We start from the raw sequence: 22563 nt of genomic DNA, 5'->3' as shown, positions 1-22563 counted from the left end.
GAACTGCATTCAGACAATGGTCTGTTCCTTTCCACAAACAGACTTAAAATGAGCAACTCAGGCCCATGGCTATGTTGACATACACCTTACACTTGGCCTTCATTTCCTGTGGTAACTGTTTCTTATAGTCGCTACCAAGTTGGTGCTTTGGGTTGTATCATAAATCACAAAGTCTCTTGCCCATCAGTACCAAAACTCTGATGCAGCCATGGACATCAGATGTTTCTGAATAACTGAACCCACTGGCCTTAATTTTTCTACTTTAGGCCCATGTCTTTCCATGTCATAGTTTTGCTCAACTATTTTCCTGGAAGTGTAAATTACCAGCAAAGCACATGAGCAAAGCAGCAAAGAATAATTAGGTCTGACTATGACACATGGCAAACAATTATGGACTCACATACACAGACTCATTGTCAAACTTGCTCCAGGCTTGGAAATGTCTTCACATTTTTCCACAGTTTATAGAGGAATTTGGTATGTATAAAGTATATAATTAGTATTATTAAATGTGATTAATTCATACTGTGGGAAAATGTAGAAAGAACTGAAAGATAGTTTGGCGAATTCCCTCCCCTCTCCCCATTGAAAAGGCAATCAAGCATGTGCATATTTGTCTCCCTGAAAATCCAAACAAAGCCAGAACACAATTATGGAATCTGGCTTTTTTCTCCCCTAGCTGAAGTAATGTATGCCCCATTTTTCATTGTCAGAATCTGTACTGAAAGTCCTTTATTTGAGTCATATCATTTCACAACACAGTTATTGGGGTCAGCTGGCTCACCCTGATATCACTCCCTATGCTCTTGCGTGTCTTTCTTCTCGTTCCTCTCTCAGGTTTTTATTTGGCTGCTGGTGGCAGTTCAGCGACAGGCACTGCAGTCACCATTTCTAAAAAAGAAAACCTCTCGTTCTCTCTCTCTCTCCCTTCTTTTTCTCTTTCTCTCAGCAGAAGCTGTGGGAAACGCAGCAACCTGGGTCTACTTCCCATTGCTCTAGAGAAAGCCCATTTGGTATCCCATTACATAGGTTTAAACGCCACATTTCTGTGTTGAAGATTAGACCACTGCAGTGTGTTTTTGTTGGGCTTCCCTTGCATTTGGTCTGGAAGCCTTCTGTTAGTGCAGAATGCTACAGTGCGGTTGCTGAGAAGGAATGAGTCCCTCTCAGTATGTCTCATCTCTGCTCAGAGACCTGCACTAGCAGCTGATTTGTTACCAGCCCCAATTCAAGGTGTTACAATTAGGATATAAAGCCCTTAACAGCTAAGGATCAGCTTACTCAAAGGATCACTTTATCCCATATACGCCCATTCAACCACTTCAATCTGCAGAACTGGCACTTTTACAATGGCTGCATAATGTTCATTACTCAGTTGTGAGGAATTGATCTTATAGTGTGGTAGCTCCTAAACTCTGGAACTCCCTGCCCATTGACATTAGGTAGATGGCCTTTGTTGTATCACAGAAGAAGAAGAAGAAGAAGAAGAAGAAGAAGAAGAAGAAGAAGAAGAAGAAGACTCTTTCAGTGCTTGCTAAAAGATTTTTTGTTCAGGCAAGCCGACTCAGACATGCAAAGCTGATCTGTAATTATAATGTACATTTTAAACTGTTGAATTTTATATTTCTATTTTTAATGTAGTTTTAACCTGGACATCTATTAACTATTTGAATGTATATGTTATACATTTTTAAGCTGCTTGGAGGTTTTATTTACTAGTAAGTAGTGTACAAATTCTTTTAAATAAATTTAACAGAGCAATGGGAGATGCAGAGAGTTAAGGGATGTGGTCATGTCAGCTTGTCAATCAGGTGGATTTCACTCACTGTGCTTGAAATGTTCTATGAGGATTGGGGTCCTTTGTTTCAATCCTGGCACCTTTGTACAGCTGCTGGGGCCTAAACCTGCTGAGACACTCTTCTACAGTATGGAGCTATTAAGTGGCTATTATTCATTTTTGCTATGGTGCCCAAGCCTGCATCAAGAATTAATTGCCCTTACATAAAAATTCAAAGCTCCAAAAGTAATTAGGGAGATGCTGCAACTGTTAAGAGTTCTATATTATAGTATTCCATGGATGCAGAAGAGCTTTTAGGCCTCTTCAACCACCTGTGCCTTGACCAGCTACATTTTGTTACACAATCTGTGGTGCATTGGAAGCAAACCACAACCTTTAAATTCCAGCCATCTATGCTCCTTGGAAGGAATGGGGTAGGCAGGCCCAAGAAGACTAAAAACTGTCTCTGCTTCCAATGTGCTGTGGTTAATCTGAAGATAAGAAACATCAGTGTCTTCAAAATATGGTGGTCAGGTTGTTGACTGATGTCAGGTATGTTACCACCCCCTACCTGCTAAAACAACTGCAATGGCTCCCTATCTGTTTCTGGGTTCAGGTTCAGAGACTCAATTTGGGTCTCTATAACTATAAATAGTTTACAACCAGTGTATCTGACTTCATTTTCCCATATGAGTCTGCCTGTGCATTAAGATAATCTGTATTCCCACCTGTGGTTCCTTGAGCTCAAGGGAAAGCAGGATATAAGTATTTTAAACAGAAGTAAATACTGTAAATACCCTAAATCTGGAATTAATTTTACAAGTTATTGGGTATAGGGGTTGGTATATATGTTGCTGTTTAAGCACACGGTCAAAGCTAGCAACATATGCAGTCATTATGCCACTATGGTCTTATTTCACTTAAACATCCGTAAGAGAATTGCAGGTGGCTTAAGGGTTGCAGTCTTTCACTGTGAGACAGAATAAGTGATTTTTGTGTCTGTTGCACTCAATGTATTGCATATGCTTTCCTTTAGACAATAAAAGAAATTTTCAGCAAATTGATTTTATTTTATTATTTGACATTCCTTCATAATGTTCCCATTTTAAACTCGAGGAAAACATTCTGAATTAATAAGATTTTGAGGAACAAGATCTGGCTTAATTAAGAGTGGAAATGTGTAATGTCTGCCAGATATTTATTTCACTGTTGTGGTGCAGCAGAGATGATATATACAAAATTAAGATGAACCATTTGCTGATGACCACAAAAAGCTCTTACTGAGTGAGCAGAAGGCCATTACCAAACAGATTACTGAGTCACATACTTTCAGCCATTGTAATAAGGTTTTACTACATTACACATGTGGGAAAAGGTAAACAAACAGTTAGGTTAGGGGAGAGCATGACCTACATACTTTAAAATGTCCCATTTATTGCTCAATTTTAAGAAGATGACACACTTAAAAGTTCCATTTTCCTGTCTTCTGTGTCATGAGTCTGATGCCTTATTTCCATACCCAATTATCAGACTCTCTTTCTCTTCTTGTACATTTGATCTGTTTTAGCGTGTGTTTCGAAATTACAGATGCAATCCAATGCACAGTAACCTGCCTTCAACGGCAGCACAAATTGCATCACTGCTGTGTATTTGCAGGACACACATACAAGGAAAAGCAAGGAGAGAGGACAAATCTATACGAGGGAAAAGGATAATCAGAAAGAATGGGAGAGGGTATACTAGTGGCCAAGTACGTTGGTGGCCCAGCAAATAAATCACAACATCCTAAATGTGGGTGGATCCCAGATTTTTCCTATAAATTTTTGTATCTCTCTTCTGAAAGCAATTAATTTCATAAAAGACAAAACATTTGCCATTTTTGGCCCACAGTTTGACTCCCCAGGGGGTTCTTGAGCTTCAAAGCCTGCTAGGTCAAAAACAATGGTAATAAATTTAAATTTTCCTGAAATAATCCCAAAGCGTTTAAGAATGGGGTATCAGAGTTTTAACTGTTGTGCTACAGAACAGTAAATAGACGCACAACTAAAAAGTGTCATTTGCTTGTATCCTAAAAGAAAAATTATCACAGTGCAATTCTACACATGTCTACTCCAAAGTAAACACCACTGGATTGAATGGGACTTATCCCGGGGAAGAGCACATGGGATTGCACTCCCAAGTGAATTAGCGAGTCACATATTTTGAGTAATTGTTATTACCTTTTACTATAATGTGTAGGAAGAAATAAACAAATGGCTTCATTTGGGGCAGACAGAAATCTACATAATTTAAAGTCGTACAATACACACTAAGTGTCAGACAATTTGAACCTTTATTGGATCATCTTTCCGTTTTCTGTCTGATGGAGCTAAGCTCCACCTAGAAAGGAGCTTCACAAATGTAGTTCAAAGGGCCTCAGATCAAATCATAGTCCAGCTGCAGAAAATTGGTGGTGATGGGGTTCATACCACAAGCATCTCTGCTGATGGTAGTTTTAGAATGGACCCCTGTAAGATTGTTCTCACATAGGAATGGGGACCTTGGTTGCCCTCCAGATGTTGTTGTTGGATTCCAACCCTCATCAGCCCTGGCCAGCACAGCTAATAGTCAGGGCTGATGGAAGCTGCAGTCCAACAACATCTGGAGGTCCACCCACAACATGGCTGTCTCATACCAACTAAGAGCCAAACCAGACATCTGTGTGTTTGTTAAACTAGCACTTATCAGCTTGTCTGGAAAGTGGGTTGGAGGTTAACACCTTTTATATGCCTTATGTGGTCTACAGTACTGTTGCTGCCCCCCCCCCAATGTTCTATATTTCTTTGCTTTTTTTAATGATGTGTGTGCCCCTTGAAAGGGTTTTGTAGTTCTGAACGCTGGCATAAAAGTATTGGAGCAGCAGAATAAATCCAGTAAAAGGAATGTACAGGGTAGGGGAGAGAAACTTTTCCTTCCCCACTTCACATCTTGGGACTCTGCTGCTTTTTCTCACTGCTGGTTGTATTGTGATATCAGAAACAGATTGGGGGAAACATCTTAAAGCTCTCCTCCCTTGTATACTCTGAAATTTTAAACACACACCTAAACCTCATAGCCCAATCTGTAAGCTTCTGTTTCGTAGGTCTGGTTTGGCCCAAAGACTACAACATTAGGGCATGGGTAGAAGAAACAGGTGGAAGGCCCCTTTTCTTGAAAACCAGATTATAAAATGTATAATCTGAGGCCCTTTGAACTATATTAGGTTTCTGAAATGCGCATGACTTTAGATTTAGAGGAGTGTTCAGAGCAACAGAACTACAATTCTCAGAATCCCTAACAAACCACAATTCCCATTCTTCTTTGGGGAAAGCTTCAAAAGCAGGGTGCGACCTATGAGTCGTGTTTTTATACCAGGTTGTCATATTGGCAGAATTCTGAGAGAACATCCCTGTTTAGATATAGATACAAAGAAGAGTACAGCTATAACTGCACATGACTTGAAGGGCATTCATGTGAAAGGGATGCCAGCATCCTGCAATTTCAAGGACAAATACAAGGCACAATACCGTACAGATATAACACAGCATAAAGTACATGTGAAAATGCTATAAACTGTTAGTGGGGGGGTTGGTTGTGGAAGGAAAGAAATTATATCAACAATGGTGCAATGTAAAAGCAAAAATGCTCCAGACACCCATATTCTCTTACATGACTTCTTTAAAGACTTATTTTTTTAAACAAACATAAAAATTCATTCTATTGTACTGGTATAAAACAACAGTGGCATCTAGTGGCTAGTGGTATTATAAAATGCCTTTTAACTGTTTTCACTAGTAATTCATTACATTCCTCTAGATTGAACTTGGATGCCTTGCAACTCCCATACTAATGAAAATATGGAGGAAAAGTTATGTTTTGAGGATATTACGCTACATATTATTCCCTGCTGGCCTGAGTTTTAAACGATTCAATAAGTTAATAGATGGTGGTGAGGGAGTTAAATCTCTAAGCTTATTTAGAAAGGAAGCATTCGGAGAGCTTGAGAACCCCTTCAACACAATAACTTCAACAGTTATTATGTTAATATAAAACAGTGTCTTATAAACCAACAATTTTGGTTTTCTGTTGACTTAACTTGTTTCAAAAGCGTATTAAGGAAGAAAGATACATCTGCAGGATGTGCTCAAATTACTTCTATTAATGGGAACTGTTGTGTGTTCAAACACACACACACACACTAGAAGAGTGTAAGAGCAGCAATTTCTTGCATCCAGTTTAATATTAATGTGCTGTGCTAAACTAAATGGCCATGCTCCAAATCCACACAAGAAGTTAACATCCAGGATGTTCAAGCATTCCTCACTTGCAGAGGAAAAGCTCGAGTCCCTCCAAATACTAGTTGCTGGAAATCACCAGTGGAGCAGGGAGTGTTCTTGCACTCAGGTCCTCTTTGCAGGCTTCCCATTGGCCAAATTGAGAAGATGATGCTGGACTAGATGGGCCTTTGGCCTGATCCAGCAAAACTTTTCTCATGTTCTTAATACTGTCCAAGAGAGATTGCATGTTGTTTCCTGGCTATTGCCCATCAATTAATAAGAAAATACACTGCATTCAAATGTTATCAAAGGGTAGAGAAAATTTTGCTTAAATTCTCATGGGTAGGGATTCCAAGTAACTGTTCTTTTTTGAACTTAGCTTACTTTCAAGGTAAATCCCATCCTCAGAAAGGAACCTCTTCTGGTTTTCTTGTGGAGCCTTAGGAGTGTCTCCCTCCTGCTTTCCTGCAGGTAAAACATTTCCCTTCACCCAAAGGTTTTTTGCACCTCATACCAAATGGTATGCATACAAATTATGTATGCATTAATCATGCATATGCCACTATGTGCCCCAGACCCTGTTCTGTTTTAGAAATGCTTCTGAAGTTTCCAGCTAAACTAGAGGACAGAGGGGAACTTCAGCACCTCTTCCTTGCCTGAGTATGTAGCCCTTCCAACTTTCTCAGACCAGAGGATAAGCCACCGATAACATCCCCACCCCCTCCATTTAATAAAAGCCAGTGCCTGCAGAATCAGACAAGGTTCACTTAAAGGAGCACAGCCAAGGCTTTAGAGCCAACTACAATACAACTTTGCCAGTCTACTGGAGACTTCAGTTGGCTTCAGCTCGCTGCTGGGACATCTTCCATATCTCAGTCAGCAGGCCAACTGGGAGCTGTCTGTGGTCCTGACTTGCCTAAAGCTTTGCTTTGCTTTGGTCTGACTCTATCTGCCTGAGGCTGGATCTAGACACATCAAAGAAGCGTTTCAGCTTCAGCGAAAACAGGTAGAGAAAAACAGGACTCCACAGTGTCACCTGGTGGCACAATGTTATATTGCATATACAATGCATATAAATCACTTTTTCTTTACCAGTCCAGCTGAGTCCTGGGTGGTGGTTTCCATTTCCCCCAGTGAACTACAAGACATCTTGGCATAACCAGGCACACAGTTTTGTAAAGAACATCTTTTCTTTTTTCAAAAATGGTGTCATGTCTGTGCAGCACCTAGCACACAGATGGCACTTAACAGATATTAAATGGCAGCAGCAATTAAATGCTACCCATAGCTACTGAATACTATGGTTGGACTTTGTGTTTACAATTCACTTTTTCCATTATGAGGCTGCTCTTTCTTAATGATGGTAATAATATTTCAACTATAGTCATTACATTAAAGATCTATCATCTCTGGCGACATGTTAATTGGCATTAGTATTTATGACTATATAATGACACTGATAGTCAGTGAACAGTGAAAGCACTGTTATTAATATCAGCAGTTAAGATGAATATGAAAATGAAAAATGTGAATTATTACTTGTCATTTGCAAATTTAATTACTGCTAAGGAATGCTGATTTTGACTGAGATACAGAAACCTATGGTTGCAATACTTATATTTTAGCAAATACAACAAAAGCACTGCTTAACATTTAAGAAAAATGACAGCTCAGAAAGTATAAATGTCAACAGTGTGGTCTCACAGGTGGCTGTACAGATTTTCAAAGCATATTTCAGGAGCTTCAGAAACAAAAATAAAGTTATGATCATAGATACTTCCCTATCAGTAAAGTAGATCCAATTTTCAAAACAAACACACTGATAACTGAAAATTCCACAAAGAATACAAAGGAATCCATTTATAACAAGCTGAGATGGAAATACAGACACACTTCCATTCTGTCACCCCTACCCCAACTTCCTAATCCCAAGGGGCCTCCCCAATCTAAGAGTCAAAGGCTTGTAGTATATGGGAATGGAGACAAATTCACATGCTGATGGATTCATTCTTGCCTGAGTCCCTAGGGATGGTATTATTTCTCTCGTGCATCTAATTACTACTAATGAAGGTTAAGGCTTAAATTGATCCCTTAATATAGCATAACTGCATGCGTAACATTCTAATAATAAAACAGAAAAAAGAAACCAATACAGCAAACATTCAGTGATCTAAATTTAATCATTATCCAAACTAGGTAGTGAATTCCTGGCTACTATAGTGTTGATGCAATGATTCTTCAACATCAACTTCATTGGACGGGTCATGTTGTGCGGATGCCTGATGATCATCTTCCAAAGCAACTACTTTATTCTGAACTTAAAAATGGAAAGCGTAATGCTGGTGGTCAACAAAAGAGGTTTAAAGACTGTCTCAAGGCAAATCTAAAAAATGTAGTATAAACACTGACAGCTGGGAAACACTGGTCTGCGAGCACTCCAGTTGGAGAACAGCCTTTACTAAAGGTGTCATGGACTTTGAAGACACTCAAACTCAGGACGCAAGGGAGAAACATGCTAGGAGGAAGGCACACTTGGCAAATCCACACCGTGATCAACTCCCGCCCAGAAACCAATGTCCCCACTGTGGGAAGACGTGTGGATCCAGAATTGGCCTCCCCAGTCACTTACGGACTCATTGTTAAAACCGTGTTTATGGAAGACAATCTTACTTGGCTACAAGTGATCGCCAAAGAAGAAGAAGAAGACTGAGCTGGCTGTTCAGGAACTTACCTGGAGCTTAATTTCAGGGACAGCTTTTCACATGCACAAAAACACACATACGCTTGGCCTATTTCTGCCACAGAAATTATTAGGATGAATTATTAGGATGCTCTTGCTTATATGGGAGTTCTTTTTTGCCCGGGAATTCCTGTGGAGCTTTGGATTTGAGTGTCTATGTCCCATCTCCAACCTTTACTTAACCATTTCACCAGTAAGACAGGCTAGATCCTCAGGCCACCTGGGTAAATGAGATTGGGCTTTATCTGTCAGTTCTCTTTTACACAATTAAAGCACAATCTACTCAGAAGTACATCTCAATGAGTTCAGTAGGACTGTCTCCCAGGAGTTCTAGTTAAGTAGATATAGGACTGCAGCCTAACAGCACAACCATGTGAAAGTCTATGTAGATGTAAATCCTATTGATTTAAATAAAGCTTATTCCCAGGTTAGCAGGTTTAGGACTGCAGTTTTCTTTGGTATTCCTTTCCCCTCTCTTTGAATATTTATGTTAAGAGGGCAGCACCATTTAAGACAGGACTACACATTTTTGAAATAATCAAATCATTAATTTATGTTTTATGTAAATGCCAGTAGTCTTCAAGTGCTCATTTATCAAATTGCCCAAATGTATTCAAAATTATCAATTTGCCATTGTTGTTTTTTAAACTAATTGAATTAAACAGGTTTTGTTTCAAGAGTTCATGAATTGAGTGCACAATTGAATGGTAACTTCATTTTTTTCCTGAACAAAAAAAGCACTGCTAATGAACACACTGCAATTAAAGGGGAAGTCAATGTTTTCTCTTAAATGCCAACTTAGTCACAGCTCTAATGATCTAAAACAGGGGTAGGCAATGTAAGGCCCTGGGGCCGGATCCTGCCCAATCGCCTTCTCAATCCGGCCCGCGGATGGTCCAGGAATCAGCATGTTTTTACATGAGTAGAATGTGTGCTTTTTATTTTAAATGCATCTCTGAGTTATTTGTGGGGCATAGGAATTCGTTCATATTTTTTTCAAAATATAGCTCCACCCACCACATGGTCTGAGGGATGGTGGACAGGCCCACGGCTGAAAAAGGTTGCTGACCCCTGATCTAAAAGCACAGGGCACAATCTGCTGGCTCACTTCATTTCAAAGGGAACTCACACAACAAAGTATTAAGTCTGAGCTAGGTTGCCCTATTACAAAACAACAACAACAAAACAAAACAAAACAAAAGCTAAAGCTGAATGGTTAATTAACTGTGTGGATACAGCATAGCATGAACCCGACAATTGACTCCATAAAATGTGTCCTGCTCTGGTTAAAATTATAGAGCTAACCATAAACTAGTAGAACAATAGTAAGCTGTTGCAAAACCAACAGAAACCCTACATGCATTTGAAAGTTAAAGTACTAATACATTTGACTACATGATAATGGAAAACAGAGCTCACCATTATGCATCAAATGATAATCAGTTACAGAAATCTGTTAATGCTTGCCCTTCAAAGAAAACCATCAGGAAACTCTAAAGAAATATATGTGCAGATCACGAAAGGAAATAACAAAAGGGTTAGCTGAGATCCCCCTTTTTTTTTTAATAAAGACGCTTTGACAGATTTCCTGACCTCATTTTTATGAATATGAGTATCAAAATAGTCAAAAGCTATGGATATATCTATATGGAGGGTGTTATATTCAATCTGGGCTTGAAATGTATATGCTGCAGCCAATAGCAAAGGTTGTGTCCACGATATTCATTATCAGATTTGTGCGTAAATGCCATGATATCATCACTTAGGAGCGTATAAGTCATTTCACATAATATAGTTTTATGCTACCCTGCTGGAGTTCATTTGCAGATAGGCTATACTGTAATGAAAAGAGAATTCATAATGATGCCTCAAGACTCTGAGATGCACAGAAAGGGATGCAATTCCATACAAAAGCCAAGTGTCACGTTCAGAAACATCCATTTGTGCCACACCATAGCAGGAATTATTGCAGAAATCTAGTCTTCCAGATCCCAAACAAAATAACTGGGAAATTACACCCATTGATTGAAGTAGAATTTAATTGCTGAATGAAGATGCCGCTTTAATTCCCAGTCCTATGCTCCACTGCTGTTGTTTAAATAGCAAAAGTTAAAGCATGGGAACACGATTGGGATGCCAGTGGAACAGTTTGCATTTCTTCCCGTACAAGGTAAGAAAACACTGCATATAGACACATACATCTCACAAAGCATATGGATCTGTTATGAATGAATTCAAATCTATTGTGTTTTTGATACTGGCTCCCAGTTCCTACTAAAATGTCAATCCCATTGGTGCTGTTTTAGGCTCTGGGCTTAATGGTTTAACAGAGGCACACAAACCACTCATTAGATGGAAATGTGTATTGCTTCAGAATGTGGTAAATTATCCATGCTGTATCTGGGAGCCTTCCTACTCATTCTGCTGAGCAGAGCCCTAGACTTGGCAAGCCCTGACAGCACTAACAGCTGTTCCAAGCTTTTCCCCAGCAAGTTATGACATGAGTTTTCATCTCTTCGTTCTCCAGAGCTTTCCCTTTATAGGCAAAAGGTAGGTCTCAAAGACCAGTAGTTCTCTCATACTAGGGATCTACCAATCTTTCAATTTTTCTTTTTTTTTCAGTTTGTGATTTATTTATTTTTTTAAAAGGCATCACAAAAAAATCAGGCATAATTTAGTGCAAATATTTTCCTAACATGCACATTTTTCCAAAGCATTATTCTCTAATATAAAGCATGGTGTTATTTCCACAAATGTAGACATTTTATGCACATTTTAACATGCGCATTTTGTTCACATTATCTGATGGGAGAACTGTCTTGCAGAATTCAGAGAAGTGCAGATTTCAAAGGATGATTGTGTTTTAGTTTGCATATTGTCTTTGAAACTGAATTAGGCAGGTTTGCATTTAAATGTTGACTGAATCTGGTACATGACCCCAGTCAAGCTCGCAAAAATTTACCACTTGCCCGATAATAAATGTTGGAAATGTAAAGAAATTGAAGGAACATTCTTTCACCTTTGGTGGACGTGCCCAAAGATCAAGGCTTTCTGGGAAATGATTTATAACGAATTGAAAAAGGTACTTAGGTACACTTTCCCTAAGAAACCAGAGGCCTTCCTCTTGGGCATAGTTGGCCAATTGGTGTTAAAGAAGGATAGAACATTTTTTATGTATGCCACAACAGCACCAAGAATACTCATCGCAAAGTACTGGAAGACGCAAGAACTACCCACCGTGGAAGAATGGCAACTGAAGGTGATAGACTACATGGGACTGGCAGAAATGACGAGCAGAATCCGTGACCAGGGAAGAGATACGGCGCAAGAAGATTGGAAAAAATTTAAAGAGTATTTAAAGAAATATTGTAAAATTAATGAAGGTTAGAATAATGCTGGATTGGAAATTAAGGGGTTAAAAGCGGCAAGGGATAATTTGAAGAAAATAAGTGTTATTAAAACTAATTTAAAAGTAGGAGAAGGATTTTCTGACAATTGAATCAGAAATTAGAATACAGAAAGGGAAGGCATGAGGAAGTCGTGAAAGTAAGCTAAAAGAAAGTAAAAATTGAAGTTATACGTGTTTTATTTCCTGTATTTCTTATTATGTTGTTTCTCTTTTTCTTTTTTCTTTATTTGTTAATGTGATATGTTAAAACTTCAATAAAAATTTAATTAAAAAATAAATAAATGTTGACTGAATCAAAATTATCCTCTATGCTGACCTTAAGCAGACCCTCCTAAGTTGCCAGCTATAACACCAAGTATGCCTTGAACCAGCCCCCTCACCTATTTTAATCCCTCTGGCAGCAAGGTTCCCCTACAAAGTATGTTACAGTGCTCTGAACACCACCATCTGTGATCTGCTCGCATTTACTCACTTTCATATAATGCAATGCTCTGAGACAGAAAATTCGATTAAAGCAAATAATTGCACACTGACCTCTATTTTTCCTCCTCATATACATTCCTTAAATCTCTCTCAGCCCTATTATATTTTGAAAATGATTGTTAGTCCTGTTCATGCATCTAAATAGGGTAGAGCGACTGCATTGTGGGGGGAGCATGATTACAGTGGCAGCTCCCCTTCCCCAATTTCCACTTATTAATTGACTCCTCTAGGCAAAATTGGCCATCATAATGCTTGCCACCTGTTGACTCTCTATCTTGTTGCTTAGGTGCATGAATAGAGCTTTTGTGTTGTGAACAAATTGTTCTAACATCAAAACATGTAAAGCCCCCAATTGCTCTCCACTCCCAAACCCGCATTCATTTTGTTCAGTCTCACTGTAAATTCTAAGCCTGCAATCCTAACTCCACTCACCTGGGGCTTAAGACCCGTTGAATTCAGTAGGACTTACTTCTGGTTAGGCTTGCTGTGTAACATTTTAAAATTATCCCCCAAATGTAATGCTGTCTTCAGAAAGGGTAATCTGCCCTTTATCTCACCAACTGATTATTCTAGAAATCCTTCCCTCCAATGTGGAAAGGAGCTGAGGGTGTCTTAGTATCAGATACACTTTGTTCCACACTAGTGTATGGCAATAAGTGGGATCTGCAACAGAATATTGCAGTGGACTGCTTCTGTTCAGAATTCCAGCCAGCCAAGAAACTGCTATGAAGCATTGCAGATGCAATCCAATGCACACTCAACACATAAATTTCATTACTGAATCAACAGGATTTACTTCCAAGTAAATGTGGATAGGATCATAATGAATATTATGCCCCTGGGAATAACGAGACAAATGGTTGCAGGCAAACTGGATGCTTATAAGGATTTTCCTTCCTTCTTCTGTCAGTTAATTTTATATGTCAATAAAGACCTTTATTTTTGCAAGCTAATCACCTAGCTAAATAATTCTGACTACATCTTGGTATATAAACACATTAACCAACATGTGTTCAAATGGCTTTGGTTTTAAATTTATTTAACAGGCAGCTAAGACAGTTTGTGGAATGGGTAGGTAGAAATTATGGATATTTTGTTTTGTTAAAATAGTGTTCTGAACATATTTTAGTAAGCCTCAACACACTAGAAATCAGGTTTAGTGCATACCAGTCAAGATGCAATGACAGTTATTGCCTCTTGATCATAGGGAAAAAACAGTTAGACATCTCATACAGTGATAGGTATCCTGAGGATCATCTAGTCCAACCCCCTGCAATGCAGGAATATGCAATTGTCCCTTACCGGGATCGAACTTGTAACCTTGGCATTGTTAGTACTATGCTTTAACCAACTGAGCTATCTAACATTTGTAGTATTCACAAAGTGCTTAGCAAACAGATTTCAGAACCTCTCCATATGCTGTATTTTTCGCTCTATAAGACGTACTTTTTACCCTCCAAAAATTAAGGGGATATGTGTGTGCGTCTTATGGAGTGAATGCAGGCTCCACGGCTTCAGCGAAAGCAACGCGAAGCCATTGAAGCCAGGAGAGCAAGAGGGATCAGTGCGCACCGATCCCTCTTGCTCTCCTGGCTTCGCTGGAGAGGCACTGTGCAAGGAAGGGGCTCCGTTTCTCATGCCGCTTCGCTGAAGGAGCGCTGCACAGAGAGGGAGAGGGTTTTTTTTCTTGTTCTCCCCCTCTAAAACCTCTTGTGGTCCAGTGCATCCTATAAAGCGAAAAATACAGTAATTAGATCTTGCTTTGGCATTACAGGATGGCAGAACTGGAAGCATTAATGCAATTTCTGAATCATTTAAAAAGGTGTCTTTTAAGAAACATCGTATCTGGAACGCTGTCTGTTTATGCTGTCGAAGCAACCTGCTGGCTAGCTGTCTGCAATTGCTATTAAGGCAAAGGACACAGAATTCACAGGGCTGTGGTCAAATAACTGATGGAGGTTTGGGGGTTTCTGAAAGAAAGCAGGCTGTACTTCAAAGATCTTTATGGAGATATATCTTTCCTAAGGTAGCTTCTGGTTCCTAACAATGCAAACCTGAATGCTAGTCTTACGATAATAGGTAGACAACCTCCTTGCAAGAGCACATCATGGATGCTCTCCTGTTTGTTTAATACAGTCAAACCTCGGAACTCGAACAGCTCCATTGCCAAACGTTTCAGTTCCCAAATGCCAAAAACCCAGAAGTGTTCTGGTTTTCAAACATTCCTCGGAACTCGAACGCCCAATGCAGATTCCGCTTGAGTGCAAGAAGCTCTTGCAACCAATCGGAAGCCGCACCTAGGAGCAAATTTCCAGTGTTCACTGACAGACATGCAGCAATCTGCTTGCTTTCCTCTTCCCTTTTGTATCATGTCTATTAGGTGGGGATCCTGTGGGCAGCAGTTGTCTTGTTTTTTAAATATATGTACGCAACTTAGAAAATGTTAGGCATCTTATAAGTGTTAAATGATAATGATGATTCTAGTTCACAAAGAAAAGCAAGAAAATCATACTTTCACGGCGAGGGAAGGAAAATCATATTTTGGATTGTATGTTGACAGAGCTTTCTCCCTAATGCCCCCCCCCCAAACAAACTGGGGGAACTACCTCACCACAGAAGTATGTTAGGCAGCATCACTTTACAGTAGGCAATAATTGAAGATTCCTCTTCTCTTTGGCCTCTGAGAGGTGAACTATAATTTGTATTATCCCCCTATATATCAATATGTATGTACTGTATTGTGTGGTATTATGTGGTGGGGTTCTTTTATTTGTATTGTTATACAATACCTGTATTAACTGGTGGGTAGCAAATGCAATAAAGAAATAACATAACAACATAACATAACATAACAACATAACATAACATAACATAACATAACAACATAACAACACAACATAACATAACATATCTCTGGAATTTACTTGCGCACTTGAGTTTAAGATAATTCACGCGATAGGTAGGATTATCCGCTGGTAGATTTAATTTTTAAAAGCCACAAATGATCTCTCTTGAGCTACACCCACAGAGGGCCATCCATGCTGTTTGGCAGGCTGCAAATCTTTTCGTTGAAACTGATGCATTCTACCCTTTCACTACTACACATCTACTCAGATGTTAAGGCACTAGCCTAGCTTCCTAGAAAAATACCTGAAATCGACAGAAAAGCAACAATGATCCAGACATTAGAAGCATGAATGTTTGGAAAGTTCAGCTGCTACCGGGATATTACTATTAGTGCCCCTGACCCTTAGACCTTGTAGAAATTCTGTCAAGGCGGAATGCAGCCAGTGAAAGATTTAAATCCAGATATGCTTGAGGTTATGCTCTCCCATTCATCAGGCACATGGTATTTGATTTTAGTGAGATAGACAGTCCTATCCCCTGTTCTGATTTATTTCTTTAAAATAACAGGCAGCTTTATTTATGCCCCTCGCTATAGATTCCTGTGATTAATTCAAATAGGTCCAGTGTCAAGGACCATAATAATGCCGCACTCACATGTTATTGCATAGAAATTATATGAAGCAAGGGACGCGGATGGCGCTGTGGTGTAAACCACTGAGCCTTGGGCTTGCCGACTGAAAGGTAGTGGTTTGAATCCCCGTGACGGGGTGAGCTCCCGTTGCTCGGTCTCAGCTCCTGCCAACCTAGCAGTTTGAAAGCACGTCAAAGTGCAAGTAGATAAATAGGTACTGCTCTGGCGGGAAGGTAAACAGTGTTTCCGTGCGCTGCTCTGCTTTCGTCAGAAGCAGCTTAGTCATGCTGGCCACATGACCCGGGAAAACTGTCTGCGGACAAACATTGGCTCCCTCAGCCAGTAAAGTGAGATGAGCACTGCAACCCCAGAGTCATTTGCGACTGGACGTAACTTTCAGGGGTCCTTTACCTTTACCTATATGAAGCAAAAACAATATGGGAAATAAATGTACAAGATGGGACAGAGAGGGATGGCTGGGGACATGGTGAACAAGCTGCTTGCCGTTTTCTGAATTTGGTATTTCACAATAGACAAAAAGTAGTAATATTACATGATTTCCTCTTTATCAGCGCATATTTAGTTACATTCATGGGCTATCAATGAAAGTGGTTTAACATCTGCAGAGGGTCCTGAAAGAGGATCATGAGGCCATTTTTATGAGGATGAAAACCGTGCAAGTGAGCACCATAAAACACACACATCACTTCCTGGATCTCAGGCTATAGTGTAAGTCAGAGGAACACTCAGACATGTATCTGAATGAACATCTGGGTGAAGATTTTGCACTGTATTACTTAGAAGAACCTTCTGTGAATGGAGACACACAACTGAATACAACAACTCTCTCATTTTTTTGTGCCGCTAGAGTTCAATTAGACCCTGCAGTGCAGGCAGCTCATCAAAGCAGCCATGCAACTGCTTTTCGCTGAGTTGCTTTTTGCCAAGGAAGATGGCAAAAACCTTTTGGTTCCACTTTGATACGTTTAAGTTTCTCTCTCTCTCTTTGTATTTGGCTGCCTTTCTAAATTGCCTTGCTTTTACTGATCCCAACGCTTTTAACTGTGCTTTAAGGATTTCATGTGAAACCACTGAGAGGACCCATGAAACAGTTCCCAGAGTGTTATAATACTAAATCAAGCTCATCCAAATACGACTAATACAGTCTTTCCTGCTTACTAGAAAGCACTAATGGTTCTTACAAATTTCCCCATTCCAAAGGAAAATTGCTGAAAGAACAATGTCCTCTTCGCCTCGCTTTCACTCTCAACCTGGTCATTGTTTTATACTGAGCAGATGGTATTACGAGATTTCCTTTTGTTAAATAAAGAACAACCATCTCCCTTCAAGGGTTGCAGAGAGGTCAGTGAAACCAAGATTAACAATTGATTAGTTGTAATGGACCATGGCAACAATAAACAACAAAAGGCCTTGTCAGAGATTAGGCTCTGCGGCTCATGCTGCCAACACAAATGGCTTTTAACCTGAAAGTGCTAAGATCATCAACATTTCCCCAAACCTAAGGATTTAAGGAATGAGGATGAACTGTGGTGATAAGGCATCTTTAATAATGGGTTCTATAAATGTGCAGCTGGTTTATTCAGGCAATAGAGCTGGCTTCTTGTGGATATAGGGAAAAGGAAATATGATAGGTTTGCAAAATCAGAGATCCTATTCATTTAAAAACATAAGAAGAGTCCTGGATGAGACCACAGGCTGATCTAGTCTAGAATACTGTTCTCACAGTGGACAACTAGATGTCTATGGGAAGCCTGCAAACAGGGCATAAGCACAATAGCCTTTTCCTGTGTGATTTTAGAAGGGTTTTCCAAATATTCCATTGATTAATATTGTTTCTAATTGTACAGAAACACCAAAGCTTCCATAGCTCCTTAAAACCAGCTCTCTGTATTTTTTTACCTTTGGGGTTCGGTTTTAATACTGCGCAACATGTAATGTAGATTGACAGTACATTAGACCTTTACTGAAAAGCGAAGTAATGGATTATTTTTTTTCAGCTTCAATTTTCAAGTGCTCAGTACTATATAAGCTAATCAACATGATAAGTGCTGGTCTTGGATATGGATACACATCCCCATTTCATCAAAATATGAATCCAGACAGTTCAAGAGAGCTGAGATATTTGCTATGTTTCCAATGGGAAGGGGACCTTTACACTGGAATGTAATTGGAACGAGCCATTGGACTGTTATTTCTACCTTAATTTTCATGTGAAGTCTTCATGGGCTACTTGCTACGCATTAGTCCAAAATGTATTGTATGCAAGTAGATGAAAGAGCATTTGGATTACTGCCTTGCCCTGCCTTTTAGACCCAGTTTAAGTAGTGGCTATCTAAACATGAAGTTCAACGCTTTTTCAAAGAGCAACTTCACGTCTCTAATCCCATCTCTGTAGGTTTAATTTCCTAAAAAGCAATTTCTTGCCAGTAGATTTTATTTATAGTTTTCTTGTCTGCCCTTCACCATAAGGTCCCAGGGCAATATAATATGCATTATAATAAGAGATAAAAGAATAGCAATTGTAAAAACAAATAAAACCATTTCCACCTGAACAGAAAAGTATAATTCCAGCAAAGAAGTGAGTCCCCCAAAAACAAGATACCGTAACTGTACACTGCAACTAGACCTCATGCTTCTGGTTCCAGAGTTTGAAGTCTTGCCCAAAGTTGGAAATTTTGATTACATTGCTGAAAAATTCAGCCATATCTTGTCATAAATAATGAAAGTATGAGCCTACAAAATAACTAAGTCATCTTCATTGCACAAAGGCACTAGGCCTTTTATGATACTGTATTTTCAGATGACCATTAGTTTAACCCAAGGGTTCTACACCATCAGCAGAAGTTTCCACGCATAGAAAAAAGGTCCATCTGTGAGCAGATCTCTTCTTCCATGAATGGTGGCTCTTTCCACAACAGAATGTTTGGGCTCAACATACTAACCTCAAAAAGATATATTTTTTCCTACCTGTAAATCAGCATCAAATTCATGTTTCAAATGAGCATCTTCTGCAGCTTCAACAAGACGCTAAAAAAAAAGAAAGAAAACAAAGTATTACTTTCTAGAAAATTCAGGTATATTTTCATGTTGATTAGCTGATAGACAATCTTGCACCGAGTTGTGAATACTTAGTAAACTTGGTGTGGTAGCACCGCTAAACTTATTGGGTTCTGGGGAGTCTACTGTTCCATCCTGTCCCCAGTTTGGGGGAATACAATTGACTTGCATAGGGGAAGGCATAGTTCAACTAAAAAACCAAACACCGTTTTTAGTCCCTCTCCCAAATCACTGGGATTGGAGTAACCTGGGGAAATAATTGACTGAACAAAAACTAGAAATGTATGTCAAAGATAAAGATTCCTCAACCCCTCCTTTCCAAGCTCTGGGTGTTTTTCAAGTCAGCTTGGTTTTGTTTCTCTGAGTTGTGTGCATGTGGAGGGAAATGGCCATATATTTCTTTGGTTGCTAAAGCCACATAAACACTTAGAAGCTTAGGGAATCCCTAATATACCACAAGGTGCCTTATTAACAAGCACAATCCAACTCAGAAATTGAGTTTTCCCCAAATCATCCCGATTCACTTCATCATTTGAGGTACGAACAAAGTTGATATACATCCATAGTATTTACTACTTAAAGGAGCCGCAAACAAAGCTCACAGCAGGGTTACCTCATGGAGAAAATCTGCTGAGGATCAGACAGAAGTACTTCAGAGCATTCATTCATTTACGGCAAAAATGTTTCCTATTATACATGAGTTGTTGGAAGCTGCTTGACAGCTGAATCAAGCATCAAAAGTTACTTGCTCTCCTCTTCACAATGGGTGGGGATCTAGACTTCTGTAGATGTAGAGAGATCATGCCTGGGAGGCAACTTCTCCTGATTTTCCGTCTCTCCCTGCAACCCCCTGCACCACCTCCCATATTGTTCTGGAGGGTCCCATCCCCCCGCATCCTCCAGAACAGTATGGGAGGGTGCATGGGAGGTGGCAGGGCGAATCAGCAAAAGTCATCTCCTACAATCGCCAGAGGGAGAATTCCCTGAATGGAACTCTACTTAGGGGTCGATCTCACCCACAGAAGGGAAGTCTGGATCCATCCTCAATGATGTGACACCATGCATGGCACAATGCATGTTCATCCACCCACCAGCCAATGACGAGCAGGTAGGCAACTGCATTGTGTGGCAGAATCCTAAGTGCTGTGCTAAGCTACAGGAACCGGGAAGAAAGAGCCAAAGTCTGATAGAAGTTTGAGATCTCATGTAAAACTGAGTTCTGCCTCGGTTTTTGACAAAATGCTGTGTAAAAAAACAACCTTCAAATCAGTAGACAACCTGACAAACTTGCAATATTATACTGTCCGAAGGAGTGTTGTTTACATGTAGCAAACATACTGATCAGCGCTTGTTGCATTTATTATTGGCCAAATTTGGGAAGAGCAGGGATTCAGGCTAGAAACTAAGTCAACAGCTGTAATCCGGATTCAGAGATCAATATATTTTTATCCTGTTCATTTTTTTCTTAGCAAATTAGTTATTAATGATATTTAAATCCTATAATTATTTTTCCTTCACTAAAGAAAGATAAATCATGAAAAGTATGTATTAATTACAACTGATAAGCACTGGGGGGGGGCAAATATGAAATGGAACATATAAAATTCTGCACTGAATAATCCTTTAATAAAAATGTAACATTCATCTGAATGCCTTAAAATATTTCAAAATCAAGTCTCTGGATTACCCACTTCATGTGCAGGTTCTTTTGGCTGTCCCTAAACCATTGGTATGCCATTAAAAATAGGAAGATCAGTCATGGTATAACTCAGTGATATAGTTCATATCAGTTTGGGTAAAACACAACATTTTGTAAGAAATAATAAAACAGCTTTCTGTATATAGTACTGTTAAATTACACAAAATTAAGCAGAAATATTCAAAAGGCACACAGCTTAACCTATAATATTTCAAACTGAACGGCTAATTAAATGCCCCCCCAAAAGCAGCATTTTACACTCATTTCAGAAAACAGCATTCATATGACAATTTTGAGCAGCAGTACGTCCATAAAATCCAGTCACCAGGGTGTAATAGCAGAATAAAGCCAAGATGAAGCCGTTGTTTCTGGTTGTTAAGAACTAGTTATTTTATATTAACATATAAATTTTCAAAGCAACATCAGTTACACATACATTCATAGAAAAAATGCTTTCTCAGGAAGGGTGCATAAGATCATACATTGTACGCTATGCACTATCTTTGTTATTTTTGTTAATTAACTTATTATATTATTATCAGTCTAGTAGAGTTATACTGTATAGTAATAGCATTATGCATATCAGAAAGTATGGCCACTTCTACCCAAAACTACATTTATAATATAACTATTTCCCCCTTCCACCCAGCCTACACACAATAGCTTGGGGAGTCAAAGAACAAACTATTTTTAAATCACTGTAGCGATTTGCTGCACTGACGTCACTGCGGAAAGATTACAACAGTACTCTGGAGACTATTCAATAGTAGATTATCAAAATAAAATAAAATAAAAACATTACCAAGATCCACTTCCCGTATTACCTCATTGGTGGGTTCATTTCAAAAGTGGGGAATAGACTTCAGTCCTAGCAAACTTTGCATGTTTGCAGGTGCCTTTCTAAAAGGTTGCTTTTTGTCGAGAAGGGCTTAGATTTATTAGTGTGGAGGGCTTTAGGTAATATTCTGGCATAGATGGGTAAATATGCTGAAAGTTCATCTTAATCCCATCAGAGTTCTTCACTGTTTTCCCATCATTTATATGTAAAGGCTGGAAAGGTAACAGAACAAAAGATTCCATTGACATCATTGCAATTTATCAAATTTAAAGAGAAGGGCAGACCAATTTCCTCCATTCCATTTTCTAAGTCTTCTGCGGATTAGTTGTGTCCAGAGTTCCACTCCACCAGTCTTCCAATTTCTCAGATCATTTCTGTAAGGTCCATGCACATTTTACCTTTGCTACATCAGTTTGTTTCATATGTTTACATGGCTCTACTACCCTCCCCACACACAAAAATAAGGTAATCTACATTTAGGAGTGATCATGTGGCAACATAATTGTAGACTGGATGGCTAAGGCTACAGTTAGCAGGCCACAGTCAGTCAAGTCCCGCTGCTGGGCTAAGGGAGAATAGGGTGGTGGCCTTCCAAATTCTATGCTACACTCCTTGGTTTGAACACCTGTCCACCCTTTTCCAAAGAGGGGAAAGGTAACTTTTTTTAATTCCTAAAAGCAAAGGTATGCATCAACCTTTCGCCCATAAGGCTATTTTTAAGACAAAAACCAGGCAATGCAATTTCAGTCATGGAAGAGGAAGAGGT

General features: G+C 39.3%; 1 protein-coding gene across 5 annotated transcripts in view; it reads right to left on the bottom strand.

The window, feature by feature from the left end:
• CACNA2D3 (calcium voltage-gated channel auxiliary subunit alpha2delta 3) overlaps nt 1-22563 on the bottom strand; it is a 487740-nt gene that overhangs the window by 302364 nt on the left and 162813 nt on the right. For all 5 annotated transcript variants that reach the window (XR_013391978.1, XM_028719075.2, XM_028719076.2 and 2 more), the window contains exon 4: nt 19171-19230. Coding sequence is in view for 4 of the 5 variants with exons in the window: in XM_028719075.2 (XP_028574908.1) it covers nt 19171-19230 (60 nt within the window). In the remaining variant the exon portion in view is untranslated. The remainder of the gene's footprint in view (nt 1-19170; nt 19231-22563) is intronic.

Source organism: Podarcis muralis, chromosome 2, assembly GCF_964188315.1.
Source record: "Podarcis muralis chromosome 2, rPodMur119.hap1.1, whole genome shotgun sequence".
Taxonomy (NCBI): Eukaryota; Metazoa; Chordata; class Lepidosauria; order Squamata; family Lacertidae; genus Podarcis; species Podarcis muralis.
This window is presented reverse-complemented; position numbering and strand designations above follow the sequence as displayed.